This window comes from Hyla sarda, chromosome 6 (assembly GCF_029499605.1).
Source record: "Hyla sarda isolate aHylSar1 chromosome 6, aHylSar1.hap1, whole genome shotgun sequence".
Classification (NCBI taxonomy): Eukaryota; Metazoa; Chordata; class Amphibia; order Anura; family Hylidae; genus Hyla; species Hyla sarda.
The window spans coordinates 156,824,494-156,850,140 of record NC_079194.1 but is presented as its reverse complement, the minus strand read 5'-3'; the positions used below and the strand labels follow the sequence as shown (position 1 = coordinate 156,850,140).

At 41.5% G+C, this 25,647-nt stretch overlaps 1 protein-coding gene across 1 annotated transcript in view; it reads right to left on the bottom strand.

The window, feature by feature from the left end:
• Window positions 1–25,647, bottom strand: part of ITFG1 (integrin alpha FG-GAP repeat containing 1) — a 267,878-nt gene that overhangs the window by 140,312 nt on the left and 101,919 nt on the right. Inside the window, exon 9 of the mRNA XM_056525641.1 lies at window positions 3,999–4,093. Within this exon, the coding sequence (XP_056381616.1) occupies window positions 3,999–4,093 (95 nt within the window). The remainder of the gene's footprint in view (window positions 1–3,998; window positions 4,094–25,647) is intronic.

Below are 25,647 nucleotides of genomic sequence, written 5' to 3'. Positions count from 1 at the left end.
ACTATATGCCCCATGAGTTATTATAAAATCTTAAAGGAAATTCTTGCCCCTTATTTTCTAAAAACAATTAACGCAGTTAGCTTGGGAGTGCCTTTACCCAGAGATGCTAGTAGGGCAACAATAGTGGTTATTCCAAAAGAGGGGAAAGATATAACGCAATGTGGAAATTATAGGCCAATTAAACATAGATTTATATGGAAAAAACACTTAAATACCTGGGAATTCAAAAACATTTTTTAAATTGGGTCCTCAAGCTTTATAGATACCGTACGGCTAGAATACGGGCTAATGGGATTGTTTTGGGTTAGCTGGAGATAAGGAATAGCACGAGACAAGGATGCCCACTTACACCCTTGATTTTTGTTATCGCACTGGAATCCTTTCTATGTAGAATTAGGAAGAATACAGATATGGTGGGGATAACAGTACAGGGCGTAACGCGTTCGCCGACGACTTAATATTTTTTATTTCAAAACCAATAGTTACCCTACCCTCTCTTATGAAGGAATTTGAAATCTATAATCGCCTATCTAATTTCAAGATGAATTTTAGCAAATCATCAGCTTTAAACATTACATTAAAGAAAGATATTGTGATGCACCTGCAGAATAACTTTAGCTTCACTTGGGTGGAACAAGCAGTGAAATTATTAGGGGTATGGATCTTGGCAGACAGGAAAGAACTATACATCTTAAATATTCCCCCAATCTATTTTCTTGGTTTGGACGATGTGCATTGTATAAGATGTCAATTTTACCGGAAACTTTGTATTTTTTTCAATGCATCCCAATTAAATTCCCACCAGGTTTTTCTTTTAAGGAGATGGATTCAATCCAGCGTAAGTTTATCTAAGGGGGAGGGGGAGAAACCAAGGATAAAAAGAGAGACCATGTGCTTGCCTAAACATAGAGGGGGAGTGGGCTTACCCAATATGAAGGGATATTATACCTCTGTACATCTTGCCCGGGAAATAGAATAGTGCAGGCAACCACCCAGTAAACTCTGGGTTGGGGTCGAAATGGCAGAAACTAAAATACCATTAAAAGCCCTTCCATGGTGCAAAGGGTGTGAGCTAGGAAGTCTGAAAGAGCATATAACTATATAGGGGCCACTCATATGGTTTGTTCGGAGGAAAAAGTACGAGAATATTTCTTACCGATTAAATCACAACAAACCGCTATAATAGGCCACCCAGCTTTCCCTGCTTGTTTAGAGGATAAAGTTTATAGACAGTGGATGATGGCGGATAGATTTAGAGTATCACATATGAGGAGCGAAGAATTGCTTAATGAATGGAGAGACTTCGAGGAAATAATAGCTCCAGTAAAGTTGGGAGTATGGAGGGAGCTACAATTAAAACACTGCATGGCCTCAATCCCAAAGCCAGAATGGTATAGGGAGGTTAATACTGGATTTGAGGAATTGTGCTTGGTAGGGGGCCAGGTTAAACATGCTATATCCCGCATATATAGGTTATGGATGGCACCAAAAGATCAGAATTTACCTGGGGTTTATACATAAATGGGAAAGAGATTTAGAAAAACACTTTATGACAGAAGAATGGTCCAAGATTTTTAGTTTTGCGCATTGTACATCTATCTCTACAAGCATGCAAGAGTCTAATTAAAGATTATTTCACAATGGACAGGGTGCTGAAAGGGTTAGACAAAATCCAGGGAGGCCTGGACACACTATGTTGGCGATGTGGAGAGGAGCCAGGCACTTCTGGCAATGCCCCCGAATGGTGACCTTTTGAGAACATAGCCATAGGATTATAAGTGAGGTAATGAGACAAACAATTCCAATGTCCCCAGAATTTTTTCTATTACAACACAATGATCTACCGGTGAAGAAGTAAAGATATTCGTTAGTTTCTTAATAGTTACAGTATCCCCTTTTTCTGGAGACAGAAAAAGGCTCCATCAATAGCTTTCTCGTATAGTAGGGTGAATGACGCCATGTACTTGGAGAACTTGCATTTAGCAAATAAGGATGAAGATATCTGGTTCCTGAGTACATGGCATGCATTGAAAGAATACCAAAGCTCCCTGGAATATGAGGAGGAATTTCTTAGAGAGGGGAGAGGTGAGGGAGGGATGTTGAGGGGGGAGGGTTAGGGGAGAGAGAAGGGGGGAGAGTTAGGAGCTAGGTCGTGGGGTTAAGTTACAGTATGATATAGAGAAGTACATATACAGTAGGCGTATAAATATCAAACACAAGGTTAAAGATTTGGGTTGGTCCTTCCATCTCATTTTCTTTTCTTTTTGTGTAATGGATGGATAATTGATGTACGGTCTCTCTTTTTTTTTCCTTGACTGTATTTGTGTATGGAAAAATATAAATAAAGAGTGTAAAAAAAAATATGCCCCAAACTTCATGACAGTTGCGCTTTAAGACAGGTTTTTAGGAGGATTAAAGAGATTTTTAAAATGAAAAAAAAAAAAAAAAACTATAAAGAAGGAAGAGGGTGAATACAGACTGGAACGTGAGAAAGATGACACTTTTACAAAGCTTCATGTATTCTTATGTTTCTAAGCACAATTGGTTATCATTACAGTGCCTATTGTAGTTATTACCCTGAGACCCTGAATAAAGAAAGAGACTCAATATTAACACTCTGCTACAGATCAAAAAACGACCGGGTGTGAGCTGCAATGCATAAGATTATTAGAAAAATGTGTGTGTTCAAGGGTTAGTGGAAGATTCAGAGCTAAGACAAATAAACAGAGTTCTCCTATCGTTAGATAAAGATAGAGAAAAAGGCATACTATTAGTCTACAGCATTGAAGAAGCTAAATATGAGCTGAGCTTAAATCTGAGCTAAAATTCCTACTTGACCTATTTTATTCCATCTTTAAGTGATAGTTTCAGTGCAGAAAATACATGTAATGAGGGCAGCCGGTCACCAACATCCCCAAACATGGCCACTGCTATCAGTGTCCAGCGTAAAAAGAAAAAAATAAACCTGAAAGAATGAGATGGCTTCTTTATCTGGAATGGGACGGAAAGCTGATGGAATTAAGCAGAATCTTAATTGGCAGCATATGTAAATTATCACTTGCTGATCTCGGGCCAAGAAGGCGCAATCATTTCTACACTAATTTCATACTTAAAGTAATGAATGTAAAATGAGAAAAGTGGCCCGGTAATACATTTATTTTAAGTAACAGCCGCAGGACGCCAGCGAGCAACTTGTCAATGCTTCCACTCCCATAGAAGAGAGGTGATTAATCCTATGAGAAAATGATGTTTAAAATAAAATGGTGCAAAATCTTTTGTAGCTTTTTGTTGTTCTTCCTAAAAATGTAAGAATGAAAGAATAAAGGAAGTTGACAAATGGGTGATACAATATCTCTCATTGAAATGGGGTATCCCTATATATTCTTATACTGTCAGCACTGTCAAATTGGGTAGGAACATGTCTGATTGACATGGGGAATGGTAACAACAAGTTGTCCGTTTATTTATACATTTCCAGGAGGAATAACTGAGGAATTGTATAGCACATAATTCTTCAGGGGTATGCAAGTATTTGCTAAAACTTACACATCAACAGATACCTACAAAAAAACATCACCCAAAATCACCCTGGAGTCCAATCACTGAAATGAAAACCTATATATAAGAACTCCCCCAATTATCATGGTTTCCCCCAAAAAATACATACTGTATATCACTTTAGTATAATTGATCCTAGTTACAACACATAAAAACCAACAGGCCTCTCACTAGCCAAGCCAGAACACCCTACTCTGCACTGACGAGGAGCAAAATACTCTAAACAGCGCTGTCTGCAGATGGGTCCACTTCCCTTCTGGGGAGAAGTCTGGCTTGGCATTTAATCCCGATCAGTTTCTGAGATTCCGTAAGTGAAGCTAAAGCTTATGCCCAGGGAATGTGATGATCTCCTTTACATATCGGGAATGAGTGCACTGGATCCTTACCTGTATACACTGGTTAAATAGCTGCAACAGGCAATCAGTACATTGTGTTCTCACCTGTGTGGAGCCATGTTTCATGAGATAAATGACACTTTTCAGGCATTCGTCATCTTCACAGACTGGCAGCAAATGGTCCTGGAAACCGTCTCCATCTACAAGACACAAAGGAACATTGTCAAATAATACTATGACTACAATGAGCACAGCATATGATTTCTGAAGTCTGGGTACACCTCTTCTATTAACAAGACTGTGAAGATTTTTCTTGGCACAGCACTTGGGGGCATTTTTCTTCCAAGTCATGATGATTGGTGACATTGCCCCTCCTGCCATGCAATGCAATCAGCTTCTTTTTCCCCACCACAAAATTCCATGTACAGTGACCCCTCGACCTACGATGGCCCCGACATACGATAATTTCAACATGCGATGGCCTCTCAGAGGCCATCGCATGTTGAAGGCAGCATCAACATATGATGCTTTTGTATGTCGGGGCCATCGCATAAACTGTTAGAGGTGAGTACAACTTCCTCTAACAGTGGTCTTCAACCTGCGGTCCTCCAGATGTTGCAAAACTACAACACCCAGCATGCCCGGACAGCCGTTGGCTGTCCGGGCAAGCTGGGTGTTGTAGTTTTGCAACATCTGGAGGTCCGCAGGTTGTAGACCACTGTCCTATACTTTACATTGCACGGATCCCTCAACATGCGATGGTTTCAACAAACGATGGTCCGTTTGGAACGGATTACCATCATATGTTGAGGGACCACTGTACTGTCACTTTTCTCACAAGCCATGATATTTCAGACACACCCAAGATTTGGAACAGAATGTTTACCTATCCATGCTGTTTATACACTGCTCAAAAAATATAGGGAACACTAAGATAACACATCCTGGATCTGAATGAATGAACTAATCGTATGAAATACTTTCATCTTTACATAGTTGAATGTGCTGACAACAAAATCACACAAAAATTATCAATGGAAATCAAATTTATCAACCCATGGAGGTCTGGATATGGAGTCACACTCAAAATCAAAGTGGAAAACCACACTACAGGCTGATCCAACTATGATGTACTGTCCTTAAAACAAGTCAAAATGAGGCTCAGTAGTGTGTGTGGCCTCCATGTGCCCGTATGACCAGGATGGCACATCAATGCGAGCTGTGGCAAGAAGGTCTGCTGTATCTGTCAGCGTAGTGTCCAAAGCATGGAGGCGCTACCAGGAGACAGGCCAGTACATCAGGAGACGTGGAGGAGGCCGTAGGAGGGCAACAACCCAGCAGCTGGACTGCTACTTCCACCTTTATGCAAAGAGGAGCAGGAGGAGCACTGCCAGAGCCCTACAAAATGACCTCCAGTAGGCCACAAATGTGCATGTGTCCACACAAACGGTCAGAAACAGACTCCATGGGGGTGGTTTGGGGGCCCGACATCCACAGGTGGGGGTTGTGCTTACAGCCCAACACCGTGCAGGACATTTGGCATTTGCCAGAGAACACCAAGATTGGCAAATTCGCCACTGGTGCCCTGTGAAATTGATTGTCAATCAGTGTTGCTTCCTGAGTGGACAGTGTGATTTCACAGCAGTGTGATTGACTTGGAGTTACATTGTGTTGTTTAAAGGGTAGCTCCCACCATCCTATTTTTTTTTTTTTGCTAGCCTGCTCCCCCTCCCCTCCCCCGCCCCGCCCACCCCGTTCCCTCATTACACTTGCAGTTACTGCAGAGTCCAGCAGCGGGCGTGCAGGGACAGCGGCGGCAACAAGGCGGCGGCGATGTGCGGGAGGAGTGGCCTCCCAGCCAGTGGCCGGGGAGCCAATGCGCTCGCTCCCGCCTGTCTGATTGACAGGCAGAGAGTGAGTGCAGCCTAACTGAAAAAGGACTGATTGCCACTCCAAAATCAGTCCTTTTTCAGTAGCCGGTTTTTAAATGTAAATTAAACCTTATTAATGAAAAAAAATAATAATAAAAGTATATTAGAGATATGTTGTAGTACAGAAGTACTACAACTTATCAAAAAATAAAGTTGGTGACAGTGCCCATTTAAGTGTTCCCTTTATTTTTTTGAGCAGTGTATTTTAAAGGCTGCTACTTGTGTACTAACTAGAAGAAGGCTGAAGTACCGTAATCCTTCTTTCATTTCCCTCACACATTCTAAACACAACATAAGGAGTCACTTTTTTCAACCTGGGTGCAGCTTCTCAGGAGGTTGAAACCACAGAGGACATTTTTGCACCTTTTGACAGCAAAGGCCCCATTCCTTTAATCTCATAATCAATGATGACCACATAGGACACATTGATCTATTCATCTAAAGGGGTTCTTCACTTTTGACAATCCCTACTTGTTAGAAGGGGCCCTTTACAATAAGCTAATCACAAAGAGTTACCCTTGATGGGACCTGCACTGATCAACTGTAACCTATAAGTAATTTAGTTTAGTTTTCCTGCAGAGCCATTACAGGCATATTTGAGCATTAGCTAGTGCCCATTAACCTCAATGGGTTGTTTGTGTAATGAAGAACAGGAGAGGCTCTCCACAGCAAAAGAAGCTCTTTATAGCAAGGACAATGTATTTTCTTAACCAGAGAACCCCTTTATTATTTTCTCATCTCTAAATACTACATCAGGCCAAGCCCAGCCTCTCGTCAGTGGCATCATTCAATGGTGAGAGGTCTTTAAAATGAAGAATAGTCTTCATGTCAGATATCATGCTATGCAGCCGTCCATCCATTATTGTATATTGCACATAATAATGTCTATTTCATCATCTTTTGAAAGACCTGCAACCACTGGTCAAAAAGGAAATCGAAAGAATGAGCAGAGGAACAGGTGCGAGAACCATTACTAAAGAAACGTAACATGGAAGGCATTGAATACACTGGCAATGAGAGACGTCCTCCTGTCTCAGCCTGTGATTTCTACACCAACCATTGGACATTTCCAGGAATCAGACTCTAAAAAAAAAATAATAATAAAGAGACGCTGAGACACAGAACTGACCCAAAGACATCTCTGTAACAGAAAACCCTGCTACATGCATGTCCTTCACCTACTGTACACAACTACGCAGCAACATCCAACATGTTTGACTGCTGTCAGTTAATGTTTCCATTAACTGACAGCAAGCAGGTACTTAAAAGCAGTAAAATCATAAATTGGTTGCTAAAGATCTGTGAAAACAATTGGGGAGATTTATCAAATGTTGAGAAAGAATAGTGCATGTGCCCATAGCAACCAATCAGATTGTTTCTTACATTTATAAAAAGGCCTCTGAAAAATAAAAACAACAATCTGATTGGTCGCTATGGGCCACTGCCCCATCTTTTCTCTGGACAGGATTTGAAAACTCCCCCCAATTAAATGTTTATATATAGATGTAAATCCCACTCCCTAGCATACAGGTAACCCATGTCTCACCTAAAAGTACTATCTAGATGCCAATGGAGGTTGCAGCTTCTTAAAGAAGTCCACCTTACTTTTTGACATGGAATTTGCAAGAGTCCATGTGGTAGAACATCCACTAACAACCCATTACAATGGGTGCTACATTGTACTTTAATGCACTAATACCCCTCCAGAAGATATTTGACAGGGAAGAGCATTATCAGTGCAATATACACTCCATTGGAATGAAAAAAGATTTTAGGGCTCCGATCTCTAATGTGGGGTAACCCCTTAGCATAGTTTAGTGGAGTTGCATTGATGTATATTCAAATACAGGAGGAAATGTTGACAAGCCAATTTCAAAAGAACTGATCTGAATGTAGCCCAACATGTACAAGCCTCTATGGAAATTATTGTCTCACAATGACACAAACCCCTATCCCCATAGAAACGCCACTACGTGACAAGTAAGACTAGTGGTTCACTGAAAAAAGTGGTGGGAATAAGATCAGTATCTGAAACCCTAAACATCTTACTTTAATCATTCACGCCGCTATTTATGGCAATTTCATGTCACAAAGTCTGGGGAGGATGAAAGCGTCTTGGCTCCCTAGGCTCGGGCGCATTGTTCTCTAGTGCCGGTAATGCATCAATATATGGCATAAAACATACTTCCAAGGAAAAAGCTTTTTATCAAAGTCGCTGCCAAACAAATACATCCTAGCGGGGGGTGCAGAATTATGTAAGTGGAGCAGGGAGGATACTGGGGATGCATCACAGTTTTAATGTTATTCTCTAATTGATATATTAGCATTAAAAGCATTAACCAGCTCTCATCTTCTAGTTTGTGTAGGTACCCAAAATATGAAACCAAATCAGATAGCTGCATTTACAGCAGCACAGAGTGCTTCAGCGATATATGTGCTGATCTTGCGAGAGGGGTGGCACAAAGTTAGGACAGTATGATCATTATTGCCATATTTCACTCAGGTATCTTATTTTCATTATTAATTGTATCAAACTCTAGATTATGTTATATTATTTATTTTCTGCTACTCTTTTATTTCTTTTTCTTTTCTTCTCCATTTATTCTTTCATATCTCCTCCTTGCACTTGCGCCTTCAGATTCTAAATTCATGATTTGGTTAGTCGGTAGTATTGCCAGTTTTCTATGTGGAGACTTGTATATCTTATGTTAAGTGTCCATTTTGGTATAGACTATAGCTAGCTGTCTGAGCCTCGAGAGTTAGTGCGCACTGGAGTGGGCAGGCGGCCATGTTTGTGTAGCTGCGCCCACTCGATTATGCTTGTTTAGGTGATGTAAGCATGACATGATTTAGGTGACGCGACCATCAGGTGTTCTATCACATGGCCTATTGGGCATCTGACGTAGTTTCTGACCAACGGGACTATGTTCACTCTCTGTCAAGTGTGTATCTTGTTATTTATTGGCTATTATATAAATACCGGGTTCCCTTAGTTCCACACCACTCCTGGATAAAGCCTTTCCCAGTGAAATGCGTTGGAGGTTTGGTGTGAGGCTGAGGTGAGTCCTGGACGCTGTATGTATCTGCTGCTGCTACAGTTTTGCTTTTATTCTTCTTTGGTTCATTGCTACTACTTTAGTTAACACTTGTATGGCACCTGTGCATTTTAGTAGTTTTTTTTAACTAGATTTATGCACTTTTTTACTATTGGGTCATATTCTGCCTTTGGATTATCTATCTCTTCTTTTCTAATGTGTTTAAGCACGTAGCAGACATATTAGTAACAGAAAATACAGATTACATACTATGACAGGATTTTCACCCAAGTATTCACATGTATGTATAGCGTTTTTATTGTCTTTGTAGAAAAAAACTAAGAAAAAGAAAGAAAGACTCGGACAAATAGTGTTTGTTTTTTTAACCGTACCCCTGACAAATTGTGACATAGCAATCAGTATTTGTATATGATGGGACTTGATTTTCTGCCTAGGAATATCTTGCATCTGCTAATTCATTGACGTTAATTCATTGAGACATTATATTTGGGCGCCAGGACCTCATTAATTGTTAGGGCAGACAGTTGATCTATGTCTATGTATGGTGTCACCATGGCACCAAAAGACTATATATATATATAAAAGTACGAAGACTATTTGCCACGTCAAGGCCACCTATTTAGAGTGGGTCCCTAACGTTCCTAGCATAAAATGGTGTAGCACTGGGCAGCGACCACCACCGCCGCGACACCAGTGCCCACAGGGGGAACGACCCACTGGCACAGCGGCCCCTGTTCACACTGGTGTGGTGCTGTGCGGCGTCCGTTGCTGCCGTGTCTGCGGGGAGGTGCGACCCATGGACTGGTTTGAGTGGCATTGGGGCCGCTCTGCCAGTGGGTCGTTCCCCCTGTGGGCACTGGTGTCGGGGCGGTGGTGTTCGCCGCCCAGTGCTACTCCATTTTATGCTAGGGACGTTAGGGACCCCCTCTAAATAGGTGGCCTTGACGTGGCGAGTGGGCTTTGTACTGTTTGATCAAAACGTATATACTAACAACCTGTTAATTTTTTTAAATATGCTGAGAAGCAATCAGACCATTGTGCAAGATTGTATATGTGCACCATGTCTGTTTTCTACCTGAATTCACAATATATAGTGTCCATTTAGTGGTGTCCAAATATGCGTTGTAGAACAACTTCTACATGTGCCGCCGTCTACTTTTGTCATAGTGATGTATGTTTTTTTGAATCGTGCATTATTGTCACAATATATTCATTTTTGTTTGGTTGCCATCTTCGTATGTATCATGGTACATGTTTACTGGATGTGCCATTAATAAAACTCATTTGATATGACTATAAGAGAGGATTCTATTAGGGATACCGATAATGTCCAAAATCGTGAATATAGGCCGATAATATCGGCCAAACCGATAATCTGTCGATCCCTAGATTCTATATATATTCGCTGATAATCACCTTTGATTCTTGCACCGCTGCAGAATATGCATATGATTATGTGATTGTTTGACTCACTTACCCTTGTTACAACATACTTACTGGTTTATAGCTGTCATTATCATATACTCATTTGTTGCATCTCTATAATGAATATGATATGACTATATGTGACCTATTGCTATATGCGCATGCACACTGAGTAAGTTGATTGCAGAATTCTATGGGCTGCTGATGCGCCGTGCACAGTAATTGCGCATGTCAGCACTTCACTGGCCATGTGATGGGTTTCAAACATAGTAGGGCTGCACTATATATCGCAAAAGCAATCGAATCGCAATTTTTGCGATATAGCGATACTTCCCCCCGGGAAAACATGTGATTATCTGCTCGGGCTGGCTCCCGTGGTGAGGGTCGGCCAGAGCAGGTAAAAACAAATTTAAATACTAAAAGTCAGTGTTTCCCAACCAGGGTGCCTCCAGTTGTTGCAAAACTACAACTCTTAGCATGCCCGGACCGGCAAAGGCTGTCCGGGCATGCTGGGAGTAGTAGTTTCACAACAATTGGAGGCACCCTGCTAGAAAAACACTGAGCTAAGGGCACAGGGAGAAAAATAAAAAAACCTTCTGCTCACCTAGTCTCGTTCCCTGCAGATTCGTCTCCGTGCCTTCCGGAGTTTCCTCTCTTCTTAGTACAGGCAGTAGGACCTTTCCCTTTTCAGCCAATCACTGGCCGCAGTGATGTCACGTGTCAAGCCAGTGATTGGCTGATGGGGAAAGGTCTTGTACTGCAGCAATACACTAGGTTTCCCGGGTCCCGTGGAAGATTTGAAATCCGTCCGGGAAACCCAGTGTATTGCTGATTGCTGCAGTACAAGAATACAAGAATGTGACAGGAGGGGAGGGGGAGGAATGTGACAGGGGGGATGTGACAGAAGGTGGGGGGAATGTGACAAGGTGGGGGAATGTGACAAGGGGGAGGAGAATGTGACAAGGGGGAGGAGAATGTGACAAGGGGGAGGAGAATGTGACAAGGGGGAAGTGAATGTGACAAGGGGGGGATGTGACAAGGTGGGGGAATGTGACAAGGTGGGGGAATGTGACAAGGGGGGGATGTGACGGAAGGAGACTGTGACGGAAGATGAGAATGTGACAAGGGGGAGGAGAATGTGACAAGGGGGGTGACAAGGGGGAGGCGAATGTGACGGGAGGGGGAGATGTGACAAGGTGGGGGAATGTGATAAGGGGGGATGTGACGGGAGGAGACTGTGACAGAAGTGGAGAATGTGACAAGGGGGAGGAGAATGTGACAATGGGAGGGGAATGTGACAGGGAAGGAGAGTGTGACGGGGAGGAGAATGTGATGGGGAGGAGAATGTGATGGGGGAGGAGAACGTGACAGGGGGAAGAATGTGACAGGGGTGGAGAATGTGACAGGGGGGGGGGAATGTGACGGGGGGGAGATGTGAAATAGGCAGTGGGCATAAAATGGGTAGGTAGATGTGAAATGGAAGCGATTGGACATGAAATGGGGGGGATTTCACAATTTTTTTTATTATATCGCATTGCATATCAAAATCGCAATATTTAGGCCCAAAATCGCAATCGCAAATTTTCCCCATATCGTGCAGCCCTAATACATAGTCATGTGATGCGTTCCATTGGCCATGTGATGCGGTTCACTGAATAGCACACACAGTCGGCGCCTGACATTAGATTATACAGGACATTGTGGACTGTTTATGCACCGTGCACTACACTTGCGCATTATGCGCCTTTTTCGGCTTTAATGAAATGCGCAAACAATATGGCGCCGGAAATGATCATACCACACCATGCCAGCGGCATGTAATAGCTCCCATCTGCAAGGTATCTCCTATTGTTTGTCACATGTATATATAGTATGGAGGGTAGTCTTGTAGCACAACACCCCTGAGGAAGTCGCCTCAGTAGCAATGGAACACGTGGTGTTCCTTGTGGCCCCGTCTTTGCCTTTATCATCGCCATTTGATTGCTCTATCCAGTCTGGGACACTCGCTTCCTCTATTTCTTCTGCAAGTATCAATAGGATTGTGGCTTTATAGTGGGGAACAGGGACAATGATTGATGTTATTGGAATTATTTTTGTTACACCTTATTAATATTATCTTTGTTTTCCCCATTGTCTCATTCCTATGGTGTGTTGTTCATTATAATGATTTGTTCTATTTCTGTATGGAGCATGAATAATATATAACATCTTAAAGGACGGGTGCCAGTGTCTAGGAGAGGGGGCTCATGGCTCCTCCCTAGGGTTGTGTGTAGCCTCCTAATGAGCCAATTTTATATTTCCTCCACAAGTGCAATATCTTTAATGTTTACAGTACACGTGTTGTATAATAAAGATTTGTTTACCATTATAATTCTGGTGTGCTGCTATTTCAGTGTAACTTTTTGTCTTTTTGCATTTATTATCTTTGTGTGATTTCTATGTAATTTTTTTAATATACAATTTCTGCTGATTTAAATAAAACATTTTAACCATTTTATGTATCATTGTTCTTGGGGGTTATTTGTTTTTGCGCCTAGTGCGCTTATAGGTGTAAATAAAGATAGGACAGTATGTTAACAGGAGGATGGTCACAGACTGAGTGGTACATAGTGGAAAGAACTAGGTCTCTAGCAGCACAGAGTAATTCAGGAAAGAAGTGTTTGGTCTGGCCACTTGGGACAGGGCTGCATGCGACAGGAGCATTGACATGGTGTAAAGAGAAATTAGGAGGTCACAGACAGAACTGCACTGCAGAAAAAAAGCAGTATTTTAGAAAAAAAACAACAACCCTGTGGGGAGGCAGTGACCGGTCACTCATATGAGGTTATTGAGGACAATGTTACATGTGACAGGGGCAATGATATTATATGTGGATGGTGAAAGACAGGTCACAGGCTTTGCAGCTGAATCCCCAGTACAGTAGAGCATTGTTTTCCAACCAGGGTGCCTTAAGCTGTTGCAAAACTACAAGTTCCAGTATGCATGCTGGGAGTTGTACAGGGTGGGCCATTTATATGGATACACCTTAATAAAATGGGAATGGTTGGGGATATTAACTTCCTGTTTGTGGCACATTAGTATATGTGAGGGGGGAAACTTTTCAAGATGGGTGGTGACCATGGTGGCCATTTTGATGTTGGCCATTTTGAATCCAACTTTTGTTTTTTCAATAGGAAGAGGGTCATATGACACATCAAACTTATTGGGAATTTCACAAGAAAAACAATGATGTGCTTGGTTTTAACATAACTTTATTCTTTCACAAGTTATTTACAAGTTTCTGACCACTTATAAAATGTGTTCAATGTGCTGCCCATTGTGTTGGATTGTCAATGCAACCCTCTTCTCCCACTCTTCACACACTGATAGCAACACCGCAGGAGAAATGCTAGCACAGGCTTCCAGTATCCGTATATACTACTATATACTACTATATACACCGCAGGAGAAATGCTAGCACAGGCTTCCAGTATCCGTATATACTACTATATACACCGCAGGAGAAATGCTAGCACAGGCTTCCAGTATCCGTAGTCTCAGGTGCTGCACATCTCGTATCTTCACAGCATAGACAATTGCCTTCAGATGACCCCAAAGATAAAAGTCTAAGGGGGTCAGATCGGAAGACCCTGGGGGCCATTCAACTGGCCCACGACGACCAATCCACTTTCCAGGAAACTGTTCATCTAGGAATGCTCGGACCTGACACCCATAATGTGGTGGTGCACCATCTTGCTGGAAAAACTCAGGGAACGTGCCAGCTTCAGTGCATAAAGAGGGAAACACATCCTCATGTAGCAATTTCGCATATCCAGTGGCCTTGAGGTTTCCATTGATGAAGAATGGCCCCACCATCTTTGTACCCCATATACCACACCATACCAACAATGTTTGTGTTCCAACAGTCTTGGAGGGATCTATCTAATGTGGGTTAGTGTCAGACCAATGGCGGTGGTTTTGTTTGTTAACTTCACCATTCACATAAAAGTTTGCCTCATCCCTGAACAAAATCTTCTGCGTAAACTGAGGGTCCTGTTCCAATTTTTGTTTTGTCCATTCTGCAGAACCTGAAACTATGGATACTGGAAGCCTGTGCTTTAATTTCTCCTGCAGTGTTGCTATCAGTGTGTGAATAGTGGGAGAAGAGGGTTGCATTGACAATCCAACACAATGGGCAACACATTGAACACATTTTATAAGTGGTCAGAAACTTGTAAATAACTCATGAAAGAATAAAGTTACGTTAAAACCAAGCACATCATAGTTTTTTCTTGTGAAATTCCCAATAAGTTTGATGTGTCACATGACCCTCTTCCTATTGAAAAAAACAAAAGTTGGATTCAAAATGGCCGACTTCAAAATGGCCGCCATGGTCATCACCCATCTTGAAAAGTTTCCCCCTCACATATACTAATGTGCCACAAACAGGAAGTTAATATCACCAACCATTCCCATTTTATTAAGGTTTATCCATATAAATGGCCTGAGGCACACTTGTTGGTAAACACTGCAATTGAGTATTTCAGGCAATGATAACATTTTTAAGAATCATTGGTAATGGTCAGATTATACTTATCGTTTAGAATGTACAACCTAGAAATCACTTCACATTCCTCTGGGTCGCCTATGATGATATGTGATACATAGGTAAATAATATTATTCTTTGAGATCGTAGTCAATATAAAGAATACATTTCAAGACCTACAAGAAGCAGCTGAGCATCGATAAGACTCTGTTACTACCACCATCTTAATGGATGGAAATGCAAGTCCTAGTAAGCAAGTGGTATTACTGTAATGGGCTTCTCTGTATGGGTGGTAATAATGTATACATAATGCAATCTTTAAAGAGGACCTGTGGCCAAGCCCAAAAATAAATAAAAATTTTACTGTCTGCGTTATACCGTCAGGGGGGTGTAAATGTTTTACATTCAGAGGTAGGTTTGCCTAATAAAGATCAGAGAAGAGTGGACCACCAAAGAAAACTGGGCACCTTGTTTGGCACCAATCAGGAGCCAAACATGCTTTCCCGATTAATAAAACAGGATCGATTGCTTTATTAGGATTATTATTAACAACGTGTTTCAGGGGCTATACTCCTCTTCGTCTAGTCACAGAACATGTATACATACCCCTACAATATATAGACAGCCTAAGTGTCTGTTCACATTTTGAAAGTCAGCGCAAAGCCAGTCCAGGCCTAAGGGGGTGGTTATGTCATCACACCCTGTCTTGTAAATTGAAACATGCACTATTATATTCATGATAGTACAGAATATATACACCTAAATGTCTAAGCATGACATATCATAGGCATTGTGAATACAACCATTAAAATCATAAACTGATGCCAAACTTCACTGGCAGGAATTGTTGCACAGATTATGAGCTAAGCAGTTCCAAATACAAGGTAACGTGCTAGGGGTGTGAATGACTTACATTGAGGGGCAGGCTAATATACACCCGCTGACTGTATAATCCTGCCTACAACCTGATAGTCACTCCCATTATTAAAATTAAGTTCACATCCATCTGACTGAATACCTGAATTGTAAGACAAATAATAAATCCTCATTTCTCCAGGACGGTAGGGGGAATAAAGAAACCAATTGTTCTGGAGCTTGGTTGATGCGTGACAGCAAAGCTGATTCAACACAAGGGAACAAGGAGGATAAAGATGATATTTACCTGCATACAGATGTAGCAGGGCCGGTTTAATCATATAACTGCATCTGTGGTGCATAACCAATAACAAACTTAAAATGTTAAATGTGTATAATCTATCTATCTATCTATCTATCTATCTATCTATCTATCTATCTATCTATCTATATATATATATATATATATCTCAAAGGCCCTGATTTACTAAGAGTGTTGTGTAGGTTTATTTGTGGGTTTTAATTCCCCACAATTTTTTCCCCACAGTATTTACTAAGGTTTCCCTACATTTTCCACTTTCCCTACACTTTGCTTTTTTTTACACATGCTCTGATCTGTAGGATTTTCCTCAGCTCAAATCCACCACATAAAATGTGTTGGGTTTTTGTGAAAATGTCGGGAACACGCCCCTTTCCCATGGAGCCACGCCCCTTTTTGGATTTTCTTTGCAAAATGGAGAGTTAGTCTGGGTTTTTTCAATTCTGGCACAAAATCTGGCGCAGACAGAATTTCTGGCGCATTGCAACAGAATCTGGCGCACAACCCGACAAAACATGTCAGGTTTGCAATAGTAAATGAGGGCCAGTGTGTGTGTGTGTGTGTGTGTGTGTGTGTGATGTGTGTGTGTGTGTGTGTGTGTATGTGTGTATGTTCCAGCATCACGTCCAAACCGCTAAAGATATTTTATGCTAGGGATGTTAGGGACCCACTCTAAATAGGTGGCCTTGGCGAGTGGGCTTTGTACTTTTTGATCAAAACGTATACTAACAACCTGTTAGTTTTTGAAATTATGCTGAGAAGCAATTAGATCATTGTGCAAGATTGTAGATGTGCACCATGTCTGTTTTCTACCTGAATTCACGCTAAAGATATTTACATGAAACTTGGCACACATGTTACTTATAGGTCAAAAACTAAAACTAGGATAGGTAATTTAACCCTTACTCACCCCTATTTGCCAGGGTTGGGGTTTTTATTTAAAGTCCCATGCAAGTCTATGGGAAATTTATGTTCCTGCATTATTTTCAAACAGCTGGAGGTATTTCGATAATACTTGGTCACATGTTACTTGTCAAACAAAAAGATATAATAGTTAAATTAACCCCTAACCAGCCCCATATGTGAAGGATGGGATTTTTGTTTCAAGTCCCATGCAAGTATATAGGACTTCTATATACTTATATTCTGGTAAGCCACACTCCATCTCACAAAGACAAACCCACCTTTTAAGCCACACACCTTTTATTTTCAGCTTACAATATCTCTACCACAATGCAGCCCCACCTGAGGACGGGATATGAGGATTAGAAATGAGGATTAGCTATGGGGACAGGATATGAGGTCGGGATATGAGGACGGGATATGGGGACGGGATATGGGGACGGGATATGGGGACGGGATATGGGGACGGGATATGGGGACGGGATATGAGAACAAAATATGAGGACGGGATATGAGGATGGGATATGGGGTCGGAACATGATATGGGGTCGGGATATGAGAACAAAACATGAGGACGGGACATGAGGGAGGGATATGAGAACAAAATACGAGTACAGGATATGAGGTCGGAATATGAGGAGGGGATTTGGGGTCGGGATATGAGAAGGGGATATGGGGTCAGGATTTTGGGATGGGATATGAGGACAAAAGCTTCCTCCTTTGTTGCTTTTCCCCTACAAGGATAAGGTAGGAAAAACCGAGCAGCGACGGGTACCCAGCTAGTATATTTATAAAACCAAAGGATAAGTTAGCCAGCACTATTGATTCCAAACAATTATATGGACCTGGCTTACAGGTGCAAGCTGCTGGGCTAAACATACAGCAACAGGAGAATACAGCAGCACACTGCTAGCACAAAGATATAGATAAACATGAGTGTATAGATACAACATGAAAAGCTATACAGCTATGGTGCAAGAAATGGAAATATAAAATTATGAAGTTATGAAATAGTGAGGTACTTAGCTTGCAATTTGGTGGCCAAATAGCTTGGACCGTGCCACCATGGTAAGGTGACCTCATTGGGACGGCCCCTACACTATGAATATGCCTCTGTGTGAACAGTTCAGCAGGCACTGCAGGATCTGAAACATCCAAGACACCTTATATACACCTGATAGAGGTGGGTGGGGTGCATAACTTCCAAACGGCTGGATATATTCTGATAATACTTGGTCACATGTTACTTACAGTGGGGATCAAAAGTTTGGGCACCCCAGGTAAAAATTTGTATTAATGTGCATAAAGCAGTCAAGGAAAGATGGAAAAATCTTCAAAAGGCATCAATTACAGATTAGACATTCTTATAATATGTCAACAAAAGTAGGATTTTATTTCCATCATTTACACAAAATAACAGAAAACAAATAAACGTTGTCTGCAAAAGTTTGGGCACCCTGCAGAATTTATAGCATGCACTGCCCCCATTGCAAAACAGAGACCTGACAGTGTCATGGATTGTTCTCAATCATCATCTGGGAAGGTGATGACAATCTCAAAGGTTTTAACAGCCCAGACTCATCTGACCTTGCCCCAACAATCAGCACCATGAGTTCTTCTAAGCAGTTGTCTAGAAATCTGAAACTGAATATAGTTGACGCTCACAAAGCTAGAGAAGGCTATAAGAAGATAGCAAAACATTTTCAGATGTCAATATCCTCTGTTCGGAATGTAATTAAAGGGGTACTCCGGTGAAAACCTTTTTTTCTTTTAAATCAACTGGTGGCAGAAAGTTAAACATATTTGTAAATTATTCAAACAAAGAGTGTAATGTCCGGCACTGCTGCTGATATTCTCACGTATTTGGACTAAGGGACGTGTTGGAGTGTTCCCCGAAGTGTTGGTGGTGCTCTGACTATGAGTAGTAAATCACAAATCTTGAAGTAAAGAGGAGTAGTAGAAAAAGTCGGCAGACTCACCAAAGACTTCTTTTCAAGGGTAATTTCTTTATTTCATACTCACATATAAAAGGTGGATACAAAAGGTGGGAGAGGGATCACAGTGGGGGGTATTCACTGTCTGGCAACAGACTCTGTTTCGCTCGGTGCTCGAGCTTCTTCTGGCCTGAACAACTAGGAATAGTAGGCTGGTTCTTATACAGGTGGGTTCACAGGTCTAATTTCTTAGCACCTCCCAACTGTAGTGACGTCTGGTGTGAAGGCGTTAGCTTAAAAACAAGCATAGATTACGCCTTCCGTCTACCTTCTGTAGTCTACCGCCTTCCGTCTACCAAACACGTAGTATATGTTATTTACTGCCCGTGTGGCTTCTACTACATTGGAAAAACTATACGTCAGTTATGCGCAAGAATACGCGAGCATATGTACTCACTGCGCACACTTAAAGGGGCACCCCGCCTAATATCCCATGTAGTGGAAGCCCACGGGGGAAAACCAGAAGTACTTACTTTTTCCGGAGTGGAGAAAGTTAAATACAGACCAGGTATTGATCTCAACCGCCTCCTGTTGCAGCGAGAAACATATTGGATTATCCATACCGCAGCAACAGGTCCTTTAGGCTTGAATGACAAAGTGGATTACGCCCCTTGTTTTTAAAATCACTCTTCTTATTTTTATCATAATAGGCTGTTTTCTTATGACAGAAGGTAGACGGAAGGCGTAATCTATGCTTGTTTTTAAGCTAACGCCTTCACACCAGACGTCACTACAGTTGGGAGGTGCTAAGAAATTAGACCTGTGAACCCACCTGTATAAGAACCAGCCTACTATTCCTAGTTGTTCAGGCCAGAAGAAGCTCGAGCACCGAGCGAAACAGAGTCTGTCGCCAGACAGTGAATACCCCCCACTGTGATCCCTCTCCCACCTTTTGTATCCACCTTTTATATGTGAGTATGAAATAAAGAAATTACCCTGGAAAAGAAGTCTTTGGTGAGTCTGCCGACTTTTTCTACTACTCCTCTTTACTTCAAGATTTGTGATTTACTACTCATAGTCAGAGCACCACCAACACTTCGGGGAACACTCCAACACGTCCCTTAGTCCAAATACGTGAGAATATCAGCAGCAGTGCCGGACATTACACTCTTTGTTTGAACATTTTACCTCTGTGAACTTTGCATTGTCCTAGAGCACGCTAACATGACTGATGCCACGCCACAAAACATGGACACGGACACGGAAGGGATGTTGAAAATGATGGAGGAAATAACACTCACAGGGAGAGAGGATCCAGGGGGGTATTTTATGGAATGTAACCTAAAAGAAGATATTGAGCTCATTGATATAAAATCATTAGAGCAACGCATTCTGAGCCTATCTGAGAAAGAAATCAATATCTTCTGGACCATTAACTCACTTCAGTCCTACCTGCACAGTGAGCGCACCCCACGGGGATTACGAGTGTACAAAGCACCTTTACAATTCCAAGACGACCTCACGTTTGTCAATCTATGGAAGCAGGCACACCATGAGCACTCCATGAAGCTGCTACAAATTGTGCTCACGAGAAATAGAATAGAGCACGATAAGCTTAATGAAGATCTCACAAGAATTAAATCTGTATACCGTAAAAGAGCTTCAGAAGAACAAATACGTGCATTTTTCCCTAAGTTACAAAATAGAACAGTTTCTTTACAGGATGAAGTAAAAAGAAAGAAACGTGAAAAATTCTTGAGGGATAAAACCGATTATGACCAAGATAAAGAGTTCTTATGGTACCATAAACCCACTATACCATCCAATAGAAGGCCTCAGCAAGCACGACGTCCATCACGGTTTAGTTCAAGAAACCGCATGGATACCGTACCTAATGTGAACAAGGAAATTAACATCAAAGACAGTAATCAAGATCCAATTGACCGAGTCCACCCTTTAGGAAAAGACACACACGGCGAGGAAGGAAGAAAAGATCTGAAAGAGCCAAAGAAAAGAAAAACAGAACGTTGAGACAGGACCATGAAGGAATCGATCGGGAGCACCCTCTGTCTAACGTTATCAACCTTACTTCAGAGACATTGAACGAAGCGACAGTCTCATTGTTATCGAGAGGACTGAATTATGGACTGACAGAGCGGTTCGACCCCGTGACATTCGAAATAGACTTGGCTATGTCGTTACGGGACATCAACCTATTTAAATTTTTCTATAATAAAAATACCACTGAGCAGACAAAATGCGAAGCAGATTCACCAGCAATGATAGATAGTCTAGGTTTTTTTCCCAAAGAATGTACCCTATTAGAACAGGAATGTATAGAAATGCTGGCGAGAGATTTTGGTGAACCTAATTATGTAGAAAAAGAGGAATATGATCAGTTACCATTCACCAAAGGAAGGAGGTCTAGATTTAACCTCCCGATACCACCTGGAGGGCAGTTAGACTTATTCCAAAACTCAGTTTTACAAGATATTCGATCTATACTGTATAAGGAAATACCAGTTAATTTAACAAAAGCAGAACAAACAGCACTCCATGAGCTTAAAAAGAGAGATGACCTTGTGATAATTAGAGCAGATAAAGGAGGAAGTGTTGTACTTATGTACAAAACCATATACACACAAGAAGCCGAAAGGCAATTACGTGATAGGTCCACATACACTCCCCTTAAAACTGATCCGACTCCTAAAATTCTTAAAGGTCTAACTACACTCCTACATAAGTTTGTTGAACAAGGAATGCTGTCTAAAAAGAACGCGGAACGCCTCATACCAGAGGCACCCAAACCCGCAACATGGTACCACCTTCCCAAAATACACAAAGCACAGACCCCACCCCCGGGACGTCCCATCGTCTCAGGAGTGGGGTCTACTACCGAATACTTGTCTCACTATTTAGAATGGTTACTCTCCCCTTTACTTCCCTCTATACCAGCCTACATTAAAGACACTTTACACTTATTACAAACAATCCAAACAATGAATTGGGAATCAGACTGGAACCTTTGCTCCATTGACGTGGTCAGCCTCTATACCAGAATTCCTCACGAAGCTGGTATAGGGGCTGTAAAAGAATTCCTTAAATGGTCTAATAAGTCTGCAGAATTCATCTTATTTATAGAGGAGGCACTTACTTTTTTGTTAAGTAACAGTACATTTCAATTTGCTGACCAGTGGTATAGACAGGACACCGGGACCCCGATGGGTACCCCGGTGTCCTGTACATACGCAAATTTGTTCCTAGCAGTCTTAGAAAGCCAAATTATTTTTTCATCCCAGAACCCATACATCTCACAAGTGAAATTATACATGCGTTATGTAGATGATATTCTCATAGCATGGTCAGGCTCAGAATCTCAGTTCAATGATTTCGTCACCCACCTTAATTTAACTAATACAGTGAATATGTCATTCACCTCACATTATGGAGGTACCTCACTTGAATTTTTGGACCTGAGACTACTAGTAACAGGCAACAGACTTACAAGTGAAGGATACAGAAAATCCGTATCTAAAAACACCCTTCTTCACTACAATAGTTCTCATCCTAGTTCAGTGAAGAAGGGTGTCCCATACGGTCAGTTCGTAAGATTACGGAGAAACAATGAATCTGATGAGTCTTATAATACACAAGCAGAAGATCTAACTAAACGCTTGTTAGAACGCTCCTACCCTAGTAAGCTGATAAAAGATGGAAAAGAGCGAGCAGACAATTTAGATAGAAAAAATCTTTTAGTGGGCAAAAAGTGTAAAAAATCAGAACCAACTAAAAAACGATTCTCTTTTACGTTCCAGAATTCACCTATAAACCATATAATTGAACAAGCGGTTAGAAGGAACTGGCACTTTATAGAGGGGGATCCCGACATAAAAGAGGTAGCCAGCCGCAAACCACTTATTTCATACAGAAAAAACAAATCAATAGGTGATATTCTGTCAAAAAGTCGAAAAACATTCCCTAAAAAAGAGGTAACATGGTTAGAAAGTTCTATACCAAAAGGGAATTATGCCTGTAAGTCCTGTAATTTTTGCAAATTTAATGCACAATTGAAAACGATGCGAATGGGCTCAATAACCCACACTGTTACAGATTTAATAACATGCCGTACCAAACACGTAGTATATGTTATTTACTGCCCGTGTGGCTTCTACTACATTGGAAAAACTATACGTCAGTTATGCGCAAGAATACGCGAGCATATGTACTCACTGCGCACACTTAAAGGGGCACCCCGCCTAATATCCCATGTAGTGGAAGCCCACGGGGGAAAACCAGAAGTACTTACTTTTTCCGGAGTGGAGAGAGTTAAATACAGACCAGGTATTGATCTCAACCGCCTCCTGTTGCAGCGAGAAACATATTGGATTATCCATACCGCAGCAACAGGTCCTTTAGGCTTGAATGACAAAGTGGATTACGCCCCTTGTTTTTAAAATCACTCTTCTTATTTTTATCATAATAGGCTGTTTTCTTATGACAGAAGGTAGACGGAAGGCGTAATCTATGCTTGTTTTTAAGCTAACGCCTTCACACCAGACGTCACTACAGTTGGGAGGTGCTAAGAAATTAGACCTGTGAACCCACCTGTATAAGAACCAGCCTACTATTCCTAGTTGTTCAGGCCAGAAGAAGCTCGAGCACCGAGCGAAACAGAGTCTGTCGCCAGACAGTGAATACCCCCCACTGTGATCCCTCTCCCAGCTTTTGTATCCACCTTTTATATGTGAGTATGAAATAAAGAAATTACCCTGGAAAAGAAGTCTTTGGTGAGTCTGCCAACTTTTTCTACTACTCCTCTTTACTTCAATATTTGTAAATTACTTCTATTAAAAAATCTTAATCCTTCCAGTACTTATTAGCTGCTGAATGCTACAGAGGAAATTCCTTCCTTTTTGGAACACTGATGACATCCCGAACACAGTGCTCTCTGCTGACATCTCTGTCCATTTTAGCAACCATGCATAGCAGATGTATGCTAAGGGCAGCATGGTGGTTAAGTGATTAGCAATGCTGCCTTGCAGCGCTGGGGACTTGGGTTCAAATCCCACTAAAGACAACAATAAATAAAGCATTTTTATTATTATAATAACGTCAGCAGAGAGAACTGTGGTCGTGATGTCATCAGAAAGCATTCCAAAAAGAAAATAATTTCCTCTGTAGTATTCAGCAGCTAATAAGTACAGGAAGGATTAAGATTTTTTAATAGAAGTAATTTACAAATATGTTTAACTTTCTGCCACCAGTTGATTTAAAAGAAAAAAGGTTTTCACCGGAGTACCCCTTTAAAGTTAAAGCAAGATCTGGAAGACCAAGAAAAATATCCGACAGAAAAGCTCGCAGGATTGTGAGAAAAACAATTCAAAACCCACGTTTGACTGCACAATCCCTCCAGAAAGATCTAGAGAAAGAAAGGAAGGCGCCTCATGTGCGGGATCAGTAGATCTTGCAGGTGGGGGTAGGGGACGGTAATTCCCAAGCCGCTTACCGAAGTTGGTTGTGCGCCCACACACAACAAGGTTAAGAGCAGAAGAGATATGGAAGAAGGTCCACTGCAGCCCTCCTGGGTAAGAGTAGAATCAAAAGCGAATGACCGGGGAGTCAGGAGTTTGTCTGGCGCAGAGAGGAACCATCAGACAGCCAAGTAAAATCAATGGATTTATTAGATGCAACGCGTTTCGCTGCGCATGCGCAGCTTCATCAGGCATGACAAGGGAAGGCTGGTAACAGATATATATACCTCCAGGAATTAACCATTAGAGTGCTTTTTGAAAAAGTTGTTACATAGAATTACATATCCATATGACAATGTATGGAAAAAAAATGTATCTATATATTTTTTTCATACATTGTCATATGGATATGTAATTCTATGTAACAACTTTTTCAAAAAGCACTCTAATGGTTAATTCCTGGAGGTATATATATCTGTTACCAGCCTTCCCTTGTCATGCCTGATGAAGCTGCGCATGCGCAGCGAAACGCGTTGCATCTAATAAAACCATTGATTTTACTTGGCTGTCTGATGGTTCCTCTCTGCGCCAGACAAACTCCTGACTCCCCGGTCATTCGCTTTTGATTCCAGAAAGATCTGGCAGACACTGGAGTTGTGGTACACTATTCCACTATAAAGAGATACTTGTACAAATATGGTCTTCATGGAAGAGTCATCAGAAGAAAACCTCTTCTACGGCCTCACCACAAAAATCAGCGTTTGAACTTTGCAAATGAACATAAAGATAAGCCTGATGCATTTTGGAAACAAGTTTTGTGGACCGGTGAGGTTAAAATTGAACTTTGTGGCCGGAAAGAGCAAAAGGTACGTTTTGAGAAGAAGGGGAACTGAATTTAATGAAAAGAACCTCTGTCCAACTGTTAAGCATGAGGGTGGATCAATCATGCTTTGGGGTTGTATTGCAACCAGTGGCACAGGGAAGATTTCACGAGTAGAAGGAAAAATTGATTCAATAAAATTTCAGCAAATTTTGGATGCTAACTTAATGCCATCTGTGAAAAAGCTGAAGTTAAAGAGAGGATGGCTTCTACAAATGGATAATGATCCTAAACACTCCTCGAAATCCACGGGGGATTACATCAAGAGGCGTAAACTGAAGGTTTTGCCATGACCTTCACAATCTCCTGACCTCAACATAATTGAAAATCTATGGATAGACCTTAAAAGAGCAGTGCGTGACAGACGGCCCAGAAATCTCAAATAACTGGAAACTTTTGTAAGGAAGAATGGGCAAGAATTGAAAGACTCTTGGCTGGCTACAAAAAGCGTTTA